This window comes from Mastacembelus armatus, chromosome 24 (assembly GCF_900324485.2).
Source record: "Mastacembelus armatus chromosome 24, fMasArm1.2, whole genome shotgun sequence".
Classification (NCBI taxonomy): domain Eukaryota; kingdom Metazoa; phylum Chordata; class Actinopteri; order Synbranchiformes; family Mastacembelidae; genus Mastacembelus; species Mastacembelus armatus.
The window spans coordinates 13,681,270-13,702,847 of NC_046656.1; the positions used below are offsets into that span (position 1 = coordinate 13,681,270).

Consider the following 21,578-nt stretch of genomic DNA (forward strand, 5'->3'; position numbering starts at 1 on the left):
TTCAGAGTGAAGTGTTTCGGGGGTAATACCATGTTCATGTCACACAGGAGATAATAGCATTCACATCAACATCCATGTCATAATTTTTAATGGGGAAACTCAAATTTTTCTGAAGGCTATGGTATATATGACTTTGCACTTCAGCCTGAAAACCAAATAATTATGGTCCCTGCATTAAGGAAAGACCCTTTTCAGTGTAATTTAACACAAATCAAATTGATATAGTGTTATATTGTCAGTGCACAGTATTTATAAGCAGCAATCCTACCAATTTCTTTTGAGATTTCTATCATCAATCCATGAATGACATGAATGTCTTGTGGTACAAATGATGTGAGAAAAATCAAAGCAAACCCCTAGTCAATGACTGATGCATATTGAAGACTGATACTGAATATTTATAACATTTGTAATGATGAAAAAATAAAAGCAAGACTATATGCTATACTACACTATAGATTATATAAAGCATCAACATCATGCAACCGTGAAGTGCCTTTTGTCAACAGAATGATGTCATGCATTTTGGTCCCAGCACAAACCTGCTATACTCACCACAACCCTCATGCAGGTGCAGGAAGGCCAAGCCAACATGTACCTTTTCTGTGCTGCACCAGCTTTTGAGACATTTCCCAGTTTCCAATTACAAACCAGTGTCTCTGGATATGATTAGCTTCACGAGCCGGAGCAGCTGCAGTGTTTTGTGTGCTGCATTATGAAAAGCTGGCCAGTCTTTTAATGCTGTGTTTTCACCTCTGCATATTGTATAGGTCTAATTTCTATTTCTGTCTCTAGTTGGATATAAAACTTTCTAAAAATCATGCCACCAGATTCCGTTCTCTTCGTTTCTTTGATTTAATCTGTTTACTGGCATTATTTGATAGCGAAGTCTGCTTCGCTGCAGCCAGAAGTGTACACAGACACAGGTCCACCTCCAAGGACACCTGTGCCCTGTATTTATTCACTGAAAGACTGGGTCACATTTTCTCAAGGAGAATAAAGATCTAGTTTGACTGTCTGGCTCTACTTCTTTGCAGCCTCAAGTAAATACACAGCTTGAGTTACCAGACGTTGCATTCAACACCCAGATGTTTTGTTTTTTTAATTGACACAGTAAACAGAAAGAACAGTCTAAACATCAGCAGTTTAAAGCTGAGCAGCTCCTTTTTAAAACCCCTGCTTATGTACCTCCCATTGATATTTCAATAAAACTGGGATTTTGCAGTTTTTTTTCCTTGGTATTTTAGGTTTAAATATATTTGTTTCCAAATCAAATGAGTGAAAACTACAATCAGGACAAGACAAAAAACAAAGAAAAGATTGTCATATAGCAAATAGGACAAAAAAACAAGATTAGAAACAGGTTTTTACAAATATTTAATCAGAGTATAGCTTGTTCCTGTCCCATAAAAGTCATGATAGTACCATCAGGAGTATTGGAAAGGCAAAGGAATATTACAAAAGTTGGAGTAAGGATACAAAACTTTTTTTTTTTTTTTTAATATAAATAATGTTTTACATTTCCTCTGTTTGCCACTGAACATTTCTGGCAAAAACAGATTGCAAAAACCTGTATGGGTAATAGTTTTTTTTTTTTTACATTATTTTTGTTTAGTGTAAACACCTTGAATGTACACAGAGCACAGCAAAAATTCACAAAGGGCAACATACAGTAGGTAAACAAGAGACTCCAACATGACATGCATTCAGTTATTGCAGGAAAACACCACCAAAACAAAACAGAACAAAGAGCAAAATCACCAAAACAATGACCATGAGGCATCTTATTCTGCCACACTATAAATGTCTACCCTTTTCCATAAAAACCCTTTATACATTATACATCATCACCATCAATTACCAACTACAAACATGCCTTTTGAAATATTCAGATTAATTTCACATATTTTATATTTCCCTCTGTTAGGAGTAGAATTATTGTCAGAAAGACAAACATTTGTGCAGAAAGAGGAAAAACATATTATTAACCATCAATATTTTAACCATCTACAACATTCTTAAAATCAACAAGCATACACATGCATTCTTTCCTATGTCTCATCAAAGGATTTGTGCGTAAGAATGAAAAAAAAGCTTTTTTTTCAGTTAAAAGCCCTTTGTATTTGGGTAAATGAAATCAAAGTATCGTACACACTCTGGGTCAGACGAGGGTCAGATGGATGCTTTGTTTAAAGAACAACATGGAGGGTTTAGAACTTGAAGAGGTCAATAAAGTGCTGTGGAGAGATGGGCATGAGGCAGCTGTCTGGATTGTTGGCTGTGCACGGATGGCCACAGTCCTGGAACACAGTCAACAACCAAATTTTAGAAAAGTAGGAAGTGGAGATGCCACACACACGTTCACATAAGGCAACCTGATGTATGACACTGGGGTTAGATGATTCAGCTCTTTATTTATGATGTAAATGACTGAGCAAAGATTCACAGATCACTGAATTAAAATGGACTGTACTAGTTATGTAGATTAATCTGCAGTAACTGAATTTTTGTCAACTTGCTACCAGGCTGCTGACCAATAACATATCCAACAGACACAGAGCAACATCATCCCTTATTTGGACTCATGTTTCTGGTCACCTGATAATATAACCCCAGTATTAACTACTTTTTTCTCTTCAACAACATCTTAGGCTCTTTAGCTGCTAAATGCTCTGTTACATGCACCAACTAATTGTCTATTTTTCCTGACTGCTGTTTTGTGGTGGGCTATTGCTGTGAAAAAAACATTTAAACTGAAAGACACTATATAGCCCTGTAAATGTGAGGGAAACTGCAGGCATAATATAATGCACTATATATAGTTTGTCGTATGTATCCTAATTTTTACTGGCTTTAAATTGCTGGCTGAGTATTCTGGTAAAAAGTACCAGAAGATCTTAATTTAAAAAGGACTTTACAAACTAATTTAGTGATCCTGAGTTTTCTAACAGACACAAGAACATTCAGAGTTTATGGTCTTACAAACATGTTTTCTTCAGAGAATGAGATCAGATAGCAGAAAGAGTGGCACTGTTTACTAAACACACCTCGAGCAAAATATGATGACATCAAGGGAAACAGAAAACAGTACAAAATGAAGCTCTACACATGGAAAAAGATAAGCCATAAAGCTGATCGCTGGGGAAACATCAGACAAACTGGCCAATGAAGAAACAGAAATGCAGGATGGAACAGAAAAGTACCTTGAATATTAAAGCCAGGTGGCGATCCTTAAGGAATCAGGGAGAAAGGGAACCAGGAGGAGAGGAAGCAAGGGAGACAAGCAAGGGGAGGAATGCATAAAGGGAAAAGGTTAAACAGTATAGGGACTCAATTAAGGAGGATAACAAAATTCTGGGTAGTAAATAACCACAAGGAAAGGATAAGATGCTATGCTAGTAGGAACAGTAGCCTTTTTAATACAAAGACTGTTACTTCCTGGACATACAAATCCTGACAAAAGTCATTACCTCAAATGCTCAAAAATGTGATCCCTGTCTTATACGTGGTTAAAAATCAGCTCTCACGTGTCATCATTCAGGCCAAACCAGTCATTTGGTTGACCTCTGACGACTACATTTACATGTATGAGCACATGACCTCACAGAATCTCATTGTGCCACAATTAGCATTACAAGCAGTACTGGTGTGCTCATATGAGTGACCTGTTTTTCCCCTTTGAATAATCAGAAGATTATTGTTAAAAAGGGAGCAATTTTCCATGCTGCTCTGTAGAATGAAAGAGTAATCTGATCTGTAAGTGGTCAAAAAAGAAAGGCGCTATTGGGTCAGAATGACACAAGATTTCAACTACAATTTAACTTGCATGCCAAAAAAAAAAGCTATCTCTGTAAGAGACAGTGATTTCTCTTTAGCCCAGGAAACACAAAATGTTTTGGTACTAAAACTCAGTTTGATGCTCATGACTCATGCCTGTACTACCTACAGTTTAAGAGATATTAGGCCTGTTTCTACTAAACCCATCTACTAAACTTGAACAGATGTTGTCAGTTTGTTACTTTTAATATTTCCTCCAAAGTACTCTTTAGTAGTGGTTAATTATATGGTGCTTGCTATATATGAATGTGGTTGTAGGTGTGTTTTATCGTCTTGTTTACCTGCCAGAAGAGGATGCTACAGTGTTTGCAAAAGTGCAAGGTGTCGCCATACTGTTCCTTCATAGGGTAGTGTTTCTGCAGGGTGAAGTACATCAGCTTCCAGTCCACATTATCACTCTTGGTTAGAACCAGATTCCTACAGAACTACACACATGTGGGCAAACAAATGGATGGAAAGAATCACAATTTGAAACCATTAAACACACAGGGGACGGGAATGTAATTATATCTGGAACAAAGTGTAATTAAATAAAATAGAGGACAATTTCTTATTAACACAAACCCTAATTGGGTGTCTGTGTAAAATGTCTGAAACTGTGTGTGCATGTGTGGGAGTGAGTGAGAGAGACAGTGAAAGAAAGTCAGAGATAACTGTGAAGTACTGTGAGTACAATGTGGCAATTCTGTCCTCTAGTGGTAAATGAGTAAACTACCAGGCAGCCTCCTGGGTCAGGACATGTTGGAACGTAATAATTAATATTTTAAGGTATATCACTTCTTAAAATTGCTGTTAAAATTACCCCCCGGTGTTAAAAACGGTGTTAATTTATATTCTACAATTAAATATGTTGTCTCACCTGTTTGTCTGAGAAGTGAAAGTGGCAGAGTTTCTTCCACAGCGTCCTGTTTTCACTCAGGATGTGCAGCGTGGGCGTGGCCTGTCCCAGGTTAATGATGTCATAGGCATCAGATAACTTGTAGAGGATCTTGTTCTGCATGTGTAGTGGCAAGTCGCTGAATGACATGCCATTGCACATTTGCTGAGGAAACAATGACCAAAAACAAGATTAGAGGTGGATAGTAAACAACTTATGGCAACAATTTCATTATTTTTGCATCGTCATGGACAAAATCTTGCAGAATCTCTACCTTGGGGATCTGCAGGTTGTTGAGCTGCTGCTGCCATTTCACAATGGTCTCCAGTCGACACAACCAGATGTTGACATTGCCCACGAGGACACACCTGCCAACATGGACAGTCAGACTGTTCAGAGTCGTGCTCAGGTCCTGCAGCAGCTCCTTGACAAGGCGTGGATTGTAGTGGTCCTCTAGGACTAGAATCCAAGTTTAAAAAGGAAGGTGGGAAGGAAAGAGAAAGACAAAAACAAAGAAAAATGAAAACATTAGCAGGCAAACAATCCAATAAAAATCCCATGTTTTATTTAGTGATAACAATAATTATAATCCATCAACGTCTTTGTATGTGTAACTTTTTGCTTTGTTACAAACCTACCAGTAGTATAGTTCCAGCTAAAAAGTTGTTTTAAAAATCCTTTCTAAGTGAACTGCTGAAAAGAACCAGTATTTGTGTGACAGATACAACAGTCCTCAGCATACAAAAAGAATATTACTGAAAGGGCCGATGAAAGCTCTTTGCAACCATAATTTTAAAAGAACATTGCAGAACAAAATCAAGGCAAAAACACATTCCATCAAACACATGTGGCAGAATGAAACTCAGCTGAGAGCTGTTTGTTGCTCCACCAGGCAACACAAGCTCGTAATGACAGAGCGCACTGGTCCTACTGGTTTTGTGGTTGGACATTCGGTGCCATGGCTGCCATGACTAAACATCACTCTGATCCTAAAGACCTTCTAGCTTCTCAAAGTCTTACCATCAAATAAATGAATGCTCTCCATGTAAAAGATACTTTACTAATATTAATGACAGACTGTGACATCAGAAAGACGGCTGAGTACATTTCCACTGAATAGCTAATCCTTACCCTTTCGTACAATCTTCTCCAGTATATTAAAATAGTTTTTCTGGGCAGCTCCACTCAAAGAAGTCAGCTGAGACCTGGCTATGAGCTGGAAAAGCTGTAATGAGAAGGATAGAATAAGACTAAGAGGAAAGACAGTTTCAAAAAGATTCTGAATCAACTAATGTGATCATCACTCACTCACTTTTGCAACATAGTTGAATCTTCTCAAGTCCTGGATGGCACTGGAAAAGTCTAGACGGTTGAGGGCTTCACCAAGCGTGCAGTAGCCATGTCGCTGTAAAGGAACATAACAGACACATATGCTCAGATACAGTTTACAAGAATTCTTTAAATAAGATAAATACTGCTGTTTCAATTAACAGAAGAGAAATCATTTAATGCAAAAAGTCTGGTATCGGCTCCAGCACTCACTTCTTTTGTGCTGCCTTTTTGCACATAAATCCATTTATCCCTAAAAACAACTGGACAGAGAAAACAAACACATTATTCATTCTAAATGTACACAATGTATATTAAGTGGGCAAAAAATACATGGCAAACACCTGTGGAGGTGTAGTAGTGGATTAGAGTTTACTGCACAATTGTGGGATATGTTTGTGCTCTGATTGTTCAAGTGTAATAACTAGAGCTTTTTAATAATTATCAGGTTGAATGTTTAGAGTATTCAACTTCTTCAAAGTATAACTGATCAAAATGAATGGAATGTAAATGAAACATTGAACTAGACTGTATTTTAGGATGTGAACTGATCTAAGCTGCCAAAACAGTGATTATGTGTTGCGGTAACTCACACTGAGATTTGGTGTTATTGTTGTAGAAGTCCTTTTTCCTCTTTGTGGTGGCCAGCTCGCACACATCTCCAACATAAAGGTTTTCTTTGTTGTCACTGCAGAGCCTGTTTGGAAAGAGGATGCATGGGAGCGTGCACAGTATATCTAAAAAAAAACAATGTAATTACAAACCACTGTGACAAAATTGCTTGCTTTAGCATCCTGGAGCAATGAAGTGACCTTTCACTGATGTCCTGCAGGCAGAATAAGACCTGCTGTATACTGGGGTTTATAGGGCCAGAAAATGTATGCATGATCAGCATTATAAGAACAACTGAAATGAAGGTTAATATCCTCTGTACTTTGATTGTATGCAGTGTAAGATAGATGAAAACAGAGCCAGAACAGTAAAGATGAAATTATAATAATAATTTAGTATCTGCGATGATGGAGGAAACACAGCAGATGCCAGACATATATTACAGTCTGAGAGACAGAATCATAGACATGACTCAGTCTTTTCTCAGAATACATGCAAAACATGTTGACATCTCATAACACAATGATCCGATTTCTGTTATTTCTGGCAGCCAGTCCATTTCTGAGCCTGGTTGCTTGATAAATGGCCTGGTTACTTTTCAAACGATAGATCTTTTGACATTTTGGCAGCTGGCTCATTGACATGGGATGCTTGTCTTAACTGCAATAGAAGCATAAATGATTAATTGGCAATGTGTGTTTTCATTTATTTTAGTTGTGGCAGTCCGTCTTTGTTTATGAATATGATGCTGGAGATAAACATTGCCCACTGGGAAAATATTGTGTAAACCCTACGCAGTTTGATAGATAGAGCTTACACACTTCAAAGAAGAGTCTTTGTCTCCTTTTTCACAAATTCAGGATAGCCTATCCATGGGTGGTCTTCACTCATTGTGGTCCTGATTATAAACAAATACTGTTTTTCAGAGGAGGTTTCAGACAACCATGTACCTCCTATGATACATACTAACCTAGTTTTTCACGATAGGCCCCAGAAAACAATATATTCAAATTAAATAGGGGCTGTGATCTGTTCACCGAAATTATCACTCACAATCTGGGTGATTTCAGCACACATGCTACAGGATAAAGAAACAACTTTACTTTTTCTCGAGCATAATTGAAGACATTTACTTCACCGAGAAGCCAACTGGTCAGGATGAATGAGTTCCACAGTAATCCCTCATCTTTATCCATTTATCCAATTGCACAGGCATACACACAAACACACATGCAAACACAGTAATCTGTCACAGTGAATTACAAGTGAAGAATGCAATAGGCTGCCTATTTTTACACAGGTTGCATGTGGAGCATGACCTTCGACAGAGTCAATAAAAGACATTACACAGCAGCAGGAAGGTTCAGAAGGATCTGTGGATAATTAAACTATATCCTGAAAAACATGAGCTCAGATAAATGATCAGTCACAGCAAATTGAGGTTCAAATACTCAGCTGACACTCAATTTTCAAGCACCTATATGGCACCTAAGTGTTCACAGATAAAAGATGAGAAAAGGATGTTGACATTCATAGATACACTATGATCTAAGCCACTTCTGTAACCCTCTGTACCATGCCAGTGGTCATCATAATGCACTCCTTTCTTTCTAGCCCACATGTGCTTAGTCTGCCAAATGTACCACAGCTGCATGAAGTCACTGGCCTTTCTGAGTGAGGTTGCATTTGGAAAGTGACCAATTTGAAGAGATTACATCACGAGTTATTGTCTTTTGCCACATTGATTGCCTTTTTGTGAAAAGACTGCTGATGAGGTAATGTGTTAAGTATTGTTAGTTGATCAATAGAAAAGTCAACACTGTGCACTGAGGGAGATGTCACCAACTGGTGCTAAGATAGCACTCTTAACCCTATTAATAGCAGCAGGACACTGACATCTGGCCCACTGTTTAGGTGAGGCTTGCTCATGAACTGGTTAATGTATCTCACTATGAATCAGCCTATATGTTACTGAGATGGTTCAAGCAGCATGTGAATGTGTCCCATTCTCCTAAGCAGGGGAAGAGGCTGTAAAGGCTTCACTGAATAGTTGAGTTATTTGTTGTTTATGATAAGTATGATTGGCTGACATTTTAAAATTCCCACTAACTCCCACTAATCACTGTACTGAGTTTTATTAGACAGTTCTAATAAAACACATTTTGTAACTGGAATTTTCTAGATAAATATATATATATCATCATAGCTTTTAATGCAATAATTCCTATTAGCTATTCATTCATTTTCAAATGATCCTGAAAAAGTAAAAGGAAATGCATATTTGAAATGAATAAGAGACAGACAGTCAGACAAAAGTAGAATAAAGAAATTCTATGCCATGTACACTATAAAACAAATGCTGAAGCAGGAGAGGACTGGCTTTATTTGACTACTTATCACAAGATAAAACAAAACAGTTCATGCATCATGCTGATAACAAGGCGTGTGCCCTGTTTGAAGGCAGCCCACGGGGGCACATGTAATGCAGGACAGAAAATATGAAACAGCAGGACATGTCAACAAACAAAGGTCATTAAAATATTTTAATCTACAAAGTTTGTTTGGGAGGGACATTATTATAAAAGCAGGTATTGTTTTACCTTGGAAGTTATTCTTGTCTATTTTTTTTTCAGAAGAACTGGTATGTTAACATTCATCACACATCTTCAAGAAAACATCTCTGAGAAATGATTTGCATGTCACACCAGCTGCAGTTGTTCAAAAGTAACTCTGGCATGAATACAAGACCAATATTAACAATGTGTGCTGATATGGAACTATGCTACGTATAATACCAGGGTATTTGAACACATTTTCCACACCAAAATTAGCATTATTATTTGTCTATAGTTTTATCTTAATGTCAACTTCATTGTGTTGTGACATGCACAGTATTGCTAACCTTTTTCCACTGGATAGCAAAACAGAGCTGAAAAAGGTCGCCATTAAATATATTAAGCACGTAAGTACATAAATCCGACATTATGTTACTATTAAAAGCTTTCTACACATGTACATCTATATATGTAACCTGACAGAAAAACCCATTGTATCTGAGGGTGTGTCCAAACTTTGGACTGGTGCTGTATAGGCAAATGTGTTTTCAAGTTTCAAGCTTTCATCACTGCCAGAGAGTTTGATCATGTAGCCAAAACATGAACAATTATCCAGTACCAGGAGGTCTAGAGCTTTCAATAAGTAAATATGACTTTACCATGCTGCTAGCAGTGTATATTTTACAACCAGGTTGCATATTTGAATTTGTGTTCAAAAACACAAGTACATGTATTGCTTCGAGGGGATAGTCTGCAGAAGAAAGCCAAGTGAAATACAAAAACACCTGACCTAAATACTTCAGATTCTGTTTATAAAGGAGGTGAATAAAAACATGTTACATGTCAACTCAAAAACATCCTCTTCTGTGATACTGTGAACAACAGCCTCATTTGTTTTGAATCTTTGCTCTGACAGGATACAAAGGTCTCACGTAATATTACACCGCTGAGTCTCTGAACCCAGCGCTATTCTGTCTGTTGCCATGACACCCCTCTGGCCACAACAGACTGCGATTCTGGGATGCAAATCGCCTCATCAAAGACTCTCCTCTGGCCTTGATAAGAGTTTCTAAATGATTACTCTCTGACATTAAGGAGCTACGTCCTTATCAGAGCAGTTTTACTGCTGTTACCATTTACTGACTCTCTGCCACTTCCTCCTTCTCCCCTTGGTGTCAGTTTGCACTTGTTAAATTTCAACTTCATTATTGCCTGAAGGAAGTTTGGTTTGCAGCCAGGCATTGCAGCCAGCCAGTCTAGCTCTGAGACATTCACTAAGCAGCAAGTCACTACAATCCATGGTCAACTAGTCACTAGTCAAAACAGTCAGGGTACTATGGTGCCTAGAGGTTTAAGACAATGATCATGTAATCACAACATATTGCCTTATCCAACCCCCTTAATTTCCTGTCAGCTCACTACTGCCTTTTGTTTAATAACGAGGAAAAAAATCCTTTCAAAATACTTTTGAGGTTTTGTGTGGAGGTTGGACAGTGACAACCACCATTTAGAGTGCACTCTGGCAGTCAGTCAACTGTAGTCAGTCCACTTTTAAAGAGTTGCAGGGCTAATAAGATATAATCTACTCTTGGCTACGCTGGTTTGGTAAGACTGATTGCTGAGCAACCTCTATTTCTGATGGGCTCAGAAAAAAGACCCATACATAAAGTAATTACACGTTAAAGGGTTTTAGACTCTCGTAATTGTTAGTGTTATATGCAGTTGTGACAGTTACATGTCACAGTTACATGTGTATTGACGATCTTGTACATTGTAAAATTTTCTATGCAGTTACTTCTAATCAGGTTAAGCCCTGCTTCATTAAACTCATGTTAGCTGACATAACCTTAACCAGACAGCACTGGTATGACAATGCTATTAGAGGCAGAGTTTCGAAGGAAAAAAAAAAAGGTTATGATCTTACTCTTTTAGATCCATCTCTCTGTTGTTGTCCTCCAAGTCTTCCCCACAGAGGACAATCCTCTTCCAGCCATGCTCTGTCTTTGTCCAGGTCCATCCTGGCGACCTCCAGTCCTTGCCCAAGAAAGGCATTTTAGCTGGGGGGAGACTATGAGCAGAGAGAGTCGCTGCTAAACACCTGGAGAGTTAAAAAGATGCTGTTTTATAAAAAAAAAAAAAAAAAAAAAAAGAGAGATTTAGCTGGAAAAGAAGAAAAAGCATAATAATCTGAATCTTATAAGTGACTGAATAACTTATTGAGAAATACAGTCACTGACGGGCATGAATGAAATGTAAAATCTGAGACAGAAAACTAAAGTCTTCAATATAGAAATACCTATTCTCAAACTGCTGAAATTTAAGTCAAGTCTGGCTTGGTCACCAAAACTCAAATTTGAAACATTGAAAGTTGAACACACACACGCTGCTGAGAGTAATCAGCTCATCAGACCTCTGTCCTGTCGGGTTACATTCAGCCACTTACTGGATCAGTGTGAGAGAGGTTAAAATGAGCGACTGGAACATTTAAGTTTCATCATATCATATGCAGCGCTGGTTGAATTGAGATCAAAATTGCTTTCATAGATTCAGTCCGTATTAACCAACAGTGTAGGTATAAATGTTTTCTATACTGCGCATTTCTCGGTGCTATTACTGGTTTAAAGCCCAGATACAAAATGGCAAACTGAGCTAAATTGCTTTTCTAACAACCAGCGACCATGACGCATTTACCGCGGCCGTTTGGAGAATAACAGCTTTACGTTACTTAACGGGGAAAATGAAGACAACACAAAACTGTCAATTAATTCAACACATTTAAACACGAGAGGAAGACAATAAAATATCGATACTATGTTATAATACAGGTGGGGTTTACACAATATGTCTAAACAAACCTTAACAGGTAAGTCTGTCTCTGCCTCTGCTTGTTGTCTCCCCAGTCTGCCGTGCTGGAAATATTGACGGAAGTAAACACAGTGCGGACTCGGGCTGTGGTCCACGCCCCCCAACTGGTCACTGATTGGACAAAACATCAGTATTTACGTTGTTGCTACCCAGAGTCTCGTTGCTGATTGGCTGGCCGCTGCCGTCAATCACGTTTTTTTTAATCCCTTCTGTTTTGTTGGGGCTTTCTTCTACACGTGACAGAGGACTGCGCACATGTACGTATGTTTTGATTTTGAGATGGGGGGGGTGGGGATGGGAACTGGACCGGTGGACAGTTTGGTGGTGATGTGGTTATCAAGGATTATTATTATCAATATTGTAGAATATATCAAAACTATGAATGAGAGTAAAGAAAACAAAATGTGCTAAAAGATGTACATTCTTCAAAGCAAACACCTTTGGTTTGATAGCAGCACACTCAAAAAGCTTCATGAGGCAGCACCTGGGATGCTTGAAAGGGTTCCTAAATATGCTAAGCACTTGCAGGTTGTTTTCCTTTGAGTCTGAGTTCAGATTCATTCTAAACTATCTCATTTGGGTTTAGGTTGAGTGACAGTGAAGACTAGATCATCTAATGCAGCCCTCCATCACTCTCCTTGGTCAAATAACCTTTCCTTAGCCTGGAGGTGTGTTTTCCATCATTGTTCTATTGAAAAGCAAATCGGCTCATTAAATGCAAACCAGATGAAATTGAGTGTTGCTGCAGATTTTGTGGTAGCCATGCTATTTAAGTGTGCTTTGAATTCTGAGTAGCAGTTCAGTCATGGAGTACTGATGTGTGCACTGCCCTCCAAAAAGTGGATTCTGAAATATGTCTGCTGTTAGATCCCTGAGAACCACTTATGTGAGCTCTCATCTGATATGCCTTTGATTGCCAATTTTTGAGGCGGGTAGCTCTGATGAACTTATTGCAGCAGAGGTGATTCTCAGTTTTCTGATACGGCCCTCAACAGAGCCAGTTTCATGACTGTTTAATGGTCTCTGTTACAACAGCTGAAGAATCTATAAAAATGGCTTTCATGTCTTAACATAATGATGGATTACTATAGTAGTTAGAATGAACTATTTGCAATTCACACACACACACACACACACACACACACACACACACACACACATATATATGTATGTATGTATATGTATGTGTGTGTAAAACTGAAAGAAAAACCCATTGAATCTGAGGGTGTGTCCAACTTTTAACCTGGTGCTGTGCAGTCATATTGTTTTCAAGTTTCAAGCTTTCATCACTGCCAGTTACATTAGGATCACTGGTCAGACAACTTATTTTCCTGTATTTTAATGCTTTAATAACATTCAGACCTGTAGTTTTGAATGTGAATGTGCTTTTAATCATCTATGTGTCAGCCCTGTGATAGACTCGAGACCTGTCCAGGGGATACCCCGCCTCTCACCCTGTGTCAGGATAAGTGATGGATGGATGGATGGAATTAGGTTCTGTCTTGTTATATAGTGCCCCCTTTAGGTTCTATACGGTTATTTCAAAACATCCTCAGTCTTTACGGTCAATAAGCTGCTGTTAATGCATTCCCACAGAGATTTACTGTAGGCTTAAAGACATTTATACTTTTAATTTAAAAGGTTGTACAGCTTTTTCTCATTTGAAACAACAACAGTTCTTCAACATGTTTTGGTGATACATATTACTTACTATCAGGATTAAAACAGAAAAATTAGCATGAACAAAGACAACCTTACTGGATCTTCACCAGGCAAAATATAGGATGAGATGTGCACACAGTTATGAAACATTGTTGCTTTCAGAAAGTTTATAAAGCAAAAAAGAACTTGAAACACAAGCCTTAAAGTTTCAATGTGTAATATTTACAGTGATCTATTTATATAAATGGAATATAGTATTCATAAATATATTGTCATTATGTGTGTAATCACAAGAAAATATCAACTGTTGCATTTTCTTAAACTCAGAATGAGCCTTTTAAATATTTATAGGGAGCAGCTCTCCATTCACAGAGGTGGCCATGTTGTGACATTATGTTCTTACAGTAGCCCAGAACAGACAAACCAAACACAGGCTATAGACAGGGATCACATTTTGTTTTAAAGGTGATGGCCACCGTACGCCCCCTTGTGCCTGGAAACTTAAGTGTTGAGTGTGAGAGGTGCTCAGAAGGTTGCATTCTGCAATTCTGCCACTAGATGCTACTAAATCTTTCAAGTTTAACACACCTTTAAGTGGTAGATTTACCCTTTTTGGTAAGGACTAGTAATGATTCAGTGTTGTCTGAGAGCATGGTAACATAATAAAAATATCTATAGAAATAAATAAAATAAAAATCCCAGTTGAAGATACAAACTGCAATGCAAACAGCATAACAATTTCAGTCATCTGATACATTTCAGGTCATATAATGCATTTCTGTAGGTTAAATCACATTTAAAACCCCAGTACAATGTTAAGTGATATTTTTCTACCTCAGGCTTCAATTGAACATTAAGAAATAAGCTCAAGTTCTGGCAACAAACAAGTGGAGAGGACAGGACCAGACTTGCTCTAGTGAGAAATAGTTTGTTAGACCCGTGGAGATATGAAAGGTGTGTCCACAACACCAGTGCATCTGAGTAATGTGAGTCTGCTCATGTATACATAAATATTGTTTGACAGTGAAACAGTGTTTATTTTTTCTCCACTTGGGCTACAGCTTCTCAGCTTTGATAATTAGATAAAGAAAGTTGACTAAATGATAGAAAGGGAGAAAAGGGGTGAAGAGACAAAGCAGACAGAGGCTGGGAGGAAAATGGAGATACAATTACAACAGGTCACTGGACTTAAGCCTATCAGATTATTAGGTACATTCCTCTCACACGAGACACACAAGACTCAGGGACCAACTGATTCCTTGCCTGAAAAATAACCCCATCCTGCAGGGCTTTTAGTTTGGCTGCAGTGACGTTAATGATTTAACCAGTTTCACAGCTCTTATTGAAATTTCAAATATCAAACTGCTACACATGTGTGTGCAGAACTTTTATATTCGTAGCGAGGACGTTTTGGCTCTGTGTAGACTTTATGACAGTCCTCTCAATCCAAAGCACTGTTTAAGGGTCAACTCTTGGCCTTAGGGTTAAGTTTAATTTATAGTTGGGTTGGGGTTTGGCATTTGGTTATCATGGTTAAAGTGAAGAGGTTGTGAATGGATTGTGTCAATGAGCATCCTATAACTGTAGAACGACTAATGTGTGTGTGTGTGTGTGTGTGTGTGTGTGTGTGTGTGTGTGTGTAGATGGATGAAAATGACGACTTTAGCCTGGACAGGAATTGAGAGTAGAGGATATTTAGTGCTAAAGCATTTATTCACAACTCTTCATTTGGGGGGAATTTATTATGAAATAATTTTTAGCAAACACATCCAATTGGTAATTGGACACTGCAGAGTTCAGAATTAGTCTTTTACCTGTTGAGAGTGTTTCAGTATTTCTGGCAAGGTGACCATTTTTGCTCTATCTTCTATTAAGAATACATGCCCAAAGCTTTCACCTTTAACACAGAACTGCAATGATTTGCAATTGTGGGTCTTAATCAATAAAGTGGATACTTAGACAAAAATATAACTAATTTAGGAAAATAACATTTTTATATCTGCAAAGGTGTTTCTGAGAACTTCATCTGGCCCCAGCTATCAGACAGTGTCAGGTAGCTCTATGCAAGTTTGAACAGAACCAAACAAGCTAACTCTTCATTTTTGTAAGCCTGTGGTATTCACACATATTGTTTGCACAATGACAACAAAACAATCATTTGGGCACACACATGAACATATAGCCTGTAACACATCTATACACACACCTATACGCACACAGACATACATACACGCACACACACCCCTGACCTACAGTAAACATATAGTACGGTAGATGAGTCAGGTAATGTCAAGGTAATGTTTTATACAGGCAACAACCATGAATTATCTGTAGCTGCATAAGAGCCATGTCAGTGACTCATTGGACAGATAAATACATACACATATGTTCTTTTCACATTTGATGATAAATGAATGAAATGTATCATCTATACAAGTCTTAGGCAAGGATAGGCCTTTGTAGTAAGAAGGAGTCAGCTCAAGCAAGGTCTCGTAATGTTTTCCCAGTCTCAGTGGCATTTTTGCAGCTGTACAGCCATTTGATAATCCGTGCATTGCGCTCAATAACTGATGTGCCCTGATGTATCTTTTCCTTTAACTCAACATCCAGTAGCCCGTCGCTGTCACTGCTGCTCCTGGAAAAACCGTCATCTGATGTGGAGACACTAACGCTCCGGATGTTTATTGCAATTTCATCCGAGTGTGCAGAGAAGTTCTCCTTTCCCAAAGAGTCAATCATCTCACCATCCAGCCCGCAGTACTTGAAAAAAGCATCAAAGTCTGCAAAGTTTTTGGAGTATCTAGAGCTGATGTCAGAGTGAGAACGACTAACCCCTTTGCCAGACTTCCTTTGAATCTCAGGGACAGTTAGGAGACCATCTGTCACCTTTGTCCCAGAATCACTACTTTCAGTGCTGTGTTGGTCTGCTAATCCATTCTTCCTCCGCTCTGACTGAGAGGTAGCTACAAGTGAGCTACATTCCTTTCCTGTTCCCTCAGGTGTGGTGATCTTTTTCTCGTTGCCTTCAGACTCACATTCCTTTTCTGTCTCAGGCAACGGAACGCTTTTATTAACAGAGGTGAGCAGCAGCTTATGTGTTACACGGTGTTTCTGCTCGTTTTCTGCACCTCTCAGTAAGTCACACTTCTGTCTGTAAAGTAGCAGAGAGTCTCGTCGTTTTTTGGAGCTGGACTGACGTACCTGCCCTGGTGAGCAGATTTGTGCACCACTAGTAGCCTCTGTTGCGTTACTCACTGTGACAAGAATCCCACTACAGTTTGAGTTCTGGTTAGAAGACCCTGTGGTGCTAACACAACCTGATCCACGACTGTTCACTGGTTCCTGAGTTGAGTTGACCACTTGTTGGCTTTTGACATATATTGGTTTGCTTGCAGCAAGCCTCGCCACAGCACTCATGCGTCCTTTTGTCTCACTCTCCAGTTCCATTTGCTTTCGAAGGTATTCAGGACCCTTCCCCAGGATTTTTGCGGCACCACTGGTTGTCTCCATTTTGGCTTTAATTAACATCCAAATCAGTTATTTCCAACCAGTAGTGATCCTTTAGTCCGCAGTCTCTCCAACTCTAGAGGAAAAGATTCCATTCAAGCCCGTTCTTTGCCTCAGCACATATCTCAACAGCACACTTCACCTTGTCTGTTCAAACATACATCCCATTACCCCACCCATCCTGTCCAAGGCTAGTTTTAACCAAACACAAGGCTGTTCAAAGTACACCTGATACCATCTCAAGTAAGAATAGTGAAAGCTGACGCTGCAGCAGATTTTTTTTTTTCTTCCTCCTGTGTTGGTAATGTGGGCCATTTACTCAAAAAAGGACAAAACATCTAAACATCTACAAAGAAAACCAGTTTCTGACTTTATTTGTGTACGTGTCACTGTATATTGCCTCATTTACCTGAAAAACTGACTCATCTAATAGACTTGGCACTCATTACAGTGCAGTGTTGCACAATAAAAGTTTTCCCCAACCTACTCATCTTTAAGTCATGCTGGGTGTATATGATGTGTCACAATGGTATTGCAAATAGATTATAGTTTTATTTATTTTTTAGTGTGTTTATTTTATTTTTTTATTTATGAGTTAAAACGCCAACATTTTGGTTTTTGTATTGTATTGTTTTTATGTTTTTACAAATAAATTAGTGCAACCAGCACTAAATGTGGTCTGTGTAGTGGAACATAGTAAATTAACTGTTCACATATGTAGTTTAAGTCTGAATAAATGCATGCAATAGATACAAAACAGTCAAACAAACATATATTATTTATGTGATTGATGCTTCTCAAACAAAATAAAAACCGTGCAAACAGACTAAAACATGACAGCAACAGAGAACACAATTCTGCTACACAGCATTTTCACTCAGTTTCCGCCAAGTGTTGCTGAAGGACTTTTTTCTCACCCCAAGCTCAGTCGGTGGTTTTCCACAGCAAAATCTTCACTATTTTCCCCGTAGAGGCAATGCTGCACCTGTAAACAAACCAGACCCATGCTGGAGCCAGCGTTTGACCAGGAATACAAATTTATACAAACAAGGACATGTTTTATCATATCCACATCAAACTTGGACAAATCGATTGGAAAATCTTAGCAGCATTCCAAAAGTCTGCTTAAACCCTCTTGGCTTCTAATGCTGTAAAATCAAAGTTTGAACTCAGTGGATTGCGATAAAAAAAATTCAAACCCCATAATAAATATTAACAAGGCAACAAATGACTCCCTGTTCTCTGCTTCTATTCACAATTAAAAACATGCACTGAACTCGAATTTGAAACGTGTACGAACTGAACCTTAAAGAAACCTGATCACCAGGTTCAAGAGGTAGAGGGCAGCACCAGAATGTGTAGTATGAAAGTCATTAGAATAAATTTTGTATCGACTTTAGCCTAATTACACTACAAACACAAATATAAATACTGTGTCCGCTAGTGCAATCATACAAAAATAAGAAAACTGCTATCCTTCAGTTTGTTAATGGAGGGCTGAATGAAAGAAACCAATAACAAAAAGGCCTCTGAAATCATTTAAGGGGACTCACACAATTATCATACCACATCTGTATTTCGTGTGTTTTTGCATTATTCAGCCATGTGATTTCTTTTGATTGGCTTCCCTAAAATCAGACTAAACTGCCTTGGGGATTTAGCAGCGTTTACTTGTACTTTATCCTTCCTTGACCTTCTCTTCAAATGAATCATGATTTCCTTGTGGTAAACTCACAGATTATGCAGTCTAGTGCTTAACAGATGTATGCAGGAGACGTCTCTATGATTAATGATTCCTCAGGAGAATGACAGGGTTGGGTAACTTTATAAATCTGAATATGAGAATGAAGAAAATGAGACATGAGTTTCTAATAATAGATTTCCAGGAAATAGTGCATTTTTTAAGATATTTTTCTTCTTAAAATTATGCTTTGAAATGCTCCCCAAGTTATTGCACCATAATGTTAATACTGGCTTTTGAACAAATTTAAATGCCTAATAAACAGTATCTTTTAATAATCTATTGTCTTTCTGATGCTTATTTATCGCTAATTCTCCTAGTGTGGTGTCCACATGCAAAACTAGACACACACACACTCTCTCTCTTTCACCCACACACACACACACACACACACACACACACACACACACACACACACACACACAAATATAAATATCAGTACGCTGATTGACATGCATGTCATTCTCCATTTTTCCTCTCAATTCTTTTATCAAGCTGCTATTGACTTTCTAATCAAAGCATAAAATACTGCAAAAAACATTTCTTTAAAAGCAAGCACTGGCCAAAATGTCCTCATTCCCACTGTCTTAAAAAAAACCCTTGTCTCGCATCTGAAACTAAGTGCAGCAGCGGTGTTTACAGTTGCTTAGCATGTTGTCTGACTTATTGCTGAAATCTGTTTTTGCTTAATTGGAAAAAGAAAAAGGGAAGCAGAGTCAGGGAGGGATAGAAGAGAGCAGAGTAAACACGAACACTCACCATTAGTCACTTTCCCCCCGAGCCCTCTCACTGTTATTTAATTCTTAACTCGTGCTGTTAGTTGAATAAACATATTCTACACTTTAATGTGAAACTGCATCATCTGCTAATTGTTTTTATTGAGTCTTTCACAATAATTACCATCCATCCTTGAGACGTGAATGAAACTGGCTGAGTCAATTAACAACGACTTGCAAATTATCACATATAATTGCTGCAGGCATCTTTCTATTGCAGTTATTGTTTGAGTGTTATGTAAAGTAATTGATAATTGGAAATTTTGCATGCAGCGCTAATTACCAAGAATACAAGGTCACATTCACCTCCACTCAATTAGTCTGTGTCTATTTATCACAGACTCAGTTTACTGTATTACTGAAAACTAGTGTGTTTGGATGATAACTGCTTTAATGTTTTATCCTCGTACATGAAAGAGTTCCCATTTCCTTTTATTTAAATTTTTTTTATGTCTTTGTAAATTTATGTCACTTTAAATGAAATCGGTGAAATAAATATACTTAAAGAAAAGTTACTGGCATCAAACAAATGTGTGCCCCATGGCCAGTTAGATAATGTTTACAGAAGAACATCTGTAACATGCATGCCTTGAATCCCTGATGTGGAACAGACGAATAGCAAAGTGTGGGTTGTCATGTCAGATAAAGACAAATGGGGAAATGATTGTGTCAAATCACCATGAGGGTAAAGAAAAGGCTCACATGTTTTTAAGACGACTGTGTTTTTCACTACACAAGGCAAATATACACTCAGGTTTGCAAACTCTTAGTACTCAGTCAATGTTCAAAGTATCATGTTCAATGATAACTATATTTATAGTGTCACCTGATATGTGTGATTGTGTATAGTAATAAGGAGCCATTTACTAACATGATGCTTCACTCTACCTACAATCCTTCCTTTTTTCCTTAAGATATAGCAGTCTAGTTTCATTGTGAGGCCAGTGGCACTTCCCAGTCGAATAGACATTTAAAGGTCCCTCACAAAGTGCAACAATTCACAAATTTTCAACTAGAAAACAGAATTACCAGAAGTACAATTTTAAGATACTCAGTGTTTCCCAGGGGAATCATACACAGTCTGATTCAATCTTTACTGAGTCTTTTCCAAAGTTTGTGGAATTTTAACTTTTGTTTCCACAATCGTCTTGTTCACATCAAACTGTATGTCATGTCTTTTTCATTGGTTATAATAATGAATATCCTAGTCTTATTGTTCAAGGCTAAACAGGGGGCCCTTGCAGGCTAAATGCAGAATGGATAATAAGTTAATTGTTTACATAAAGCCAACAGAGAGTCTGAGAAACAGGTACAGCTGTTTGCACAGCCACAGTGATGCTTCAGCTCTTGTTTGATCTGCTTTCTGTGTATTACAGCTGAGAATACACTATGTTTTTTCCCCCCAAAATTAATGGCTTTAATTTCTTTGACCTCAGTGTCTCTGGTGTTTTTCTTTAGTCTTTCTGCCAGTTCTGCGGGCCTTTGTTTAGTGAGTTCAGACAAGAGTTACACACATCCTGCAGTATTTATTCAGCATAAACCTATGACTACCAAACAAGAGTCAAAGAAACTTTTTCAGTTGGCAATTGTTTTACTTTTCCATGAATATGAGGAAAATTTTGACACCACAGTGAAGAAAGAATGTTGTACAACACCCAAATCTGTTGCTAAAATGTCTTACTCTGTCTTAGTCCTGGATATCATCATTTATTTATATGGTGACTCAGCAAAGCTTTAATAGGAGACAGCTCGAGAAGTCTATAAATCTGGGACATTGTGTGTTGTTAATGGGGCCATGGGGTCTTATGTACAGTCTG

The 21,578-nt window shown here is 38.1% G+C and overlaps 2 protein-coding genes across 6 annotated transcripts; both read right to left on the reverse strand.

The window, feature by feature from the left end:
- Positions 1-1,363: 1,363 nt before the first annotated feature.
- On the reverse strand, positions 1,364-12,150 carry fbxo25 (F-box protein 25). Of its 5 annotated transcripts, none has more exons than XM_026318679.2 (11): positions 12,066-12,150; positions 11,135-11,327; positions 6,637-6,740; positions 6,257-6,306; positions 6,027-6,119; positions 5,846-5,939; positions 4,989-5,173; positions 4,697-4,879; positions 4,119-4,262; positions 3,204-3,230; positions 1,364-2,300 (listed from the first exon to the last, which is right to left on the reverse strand). In XM_026318679.2, exons 2-11 carry the CDS (start codon positions 11,260-11,262, stop codon positions 2,211-2,213), a joined length of 1,098 nt encoding a protein of 365 aa, XP_026174464.1. In that variant the 5' UTR covers positions 11,263-11,327; positions 12,066-12,150; the 3' UTR covers positions 1,364-2,210. The 5 variants fall into 5 exon arrangements, with proteins under 5 accessions (XP_026174464.1, XP_026174465.1, XP_026174466.1 ...); XM_026318680.2 differs by having other exon boundaries at positions 11,135-11,308; positions 12,066-12,119; XM_026318681.2 differs by lacking the exon at positions 12,066-12,150 and adding an exon at positions 11,654-11,994.
- A 1,932-nt stretch (positions 12,151-14,082) lies between these two features.
- Positions 14,083-17,352, reverse strand: fam110c (family with sequence similarity 110 member C). Its single transcript, XM_026318843.1, has one exon. The coding sequence runs from the start codon at positions 17,263-17,265 to the stop codon at positions 16,216-16,218; it is 1,050 nt and encodes a 349-aa protein (XP_026174628.1). The 5' UTR covers positions 17,266-17,352; the 3' UTR covers positions 14,083-16,215.
- Between the last annotated feature and the right edge of the window lie 4,226 nt (positions 17,353-21,578).

Coding starts and splice junctions, on each gene's coding strand:
- fam110c (XM_026318843.1), bottom strand. CDS start 17,265: ATGTTAATTAAAGCCAAAATGGAGACAACCAGTGGTGCCGCAAAAATC.
- fbxo25 (XM_026318679.2), bottom strand. CDS start 11,262: ATGCCTTTCTTGGGCAAGGACTGGAGGTCGCCAGGATGGACCTGGACA. Junction 6,741..11,134: donor AGAGAGATGGATCTAAAAGA/GTAAGATCATAA, acceptor CTTTCCAAACAG/GCTCTGCAGTGACAACAAAG. Junction 5,174..5,845: donor GGAGAAGATTGTACGAAAGG/GTAAGGATTAGC, acceptor CTTGGATTCTAG/TCCTAGAGGACCACTACAAT.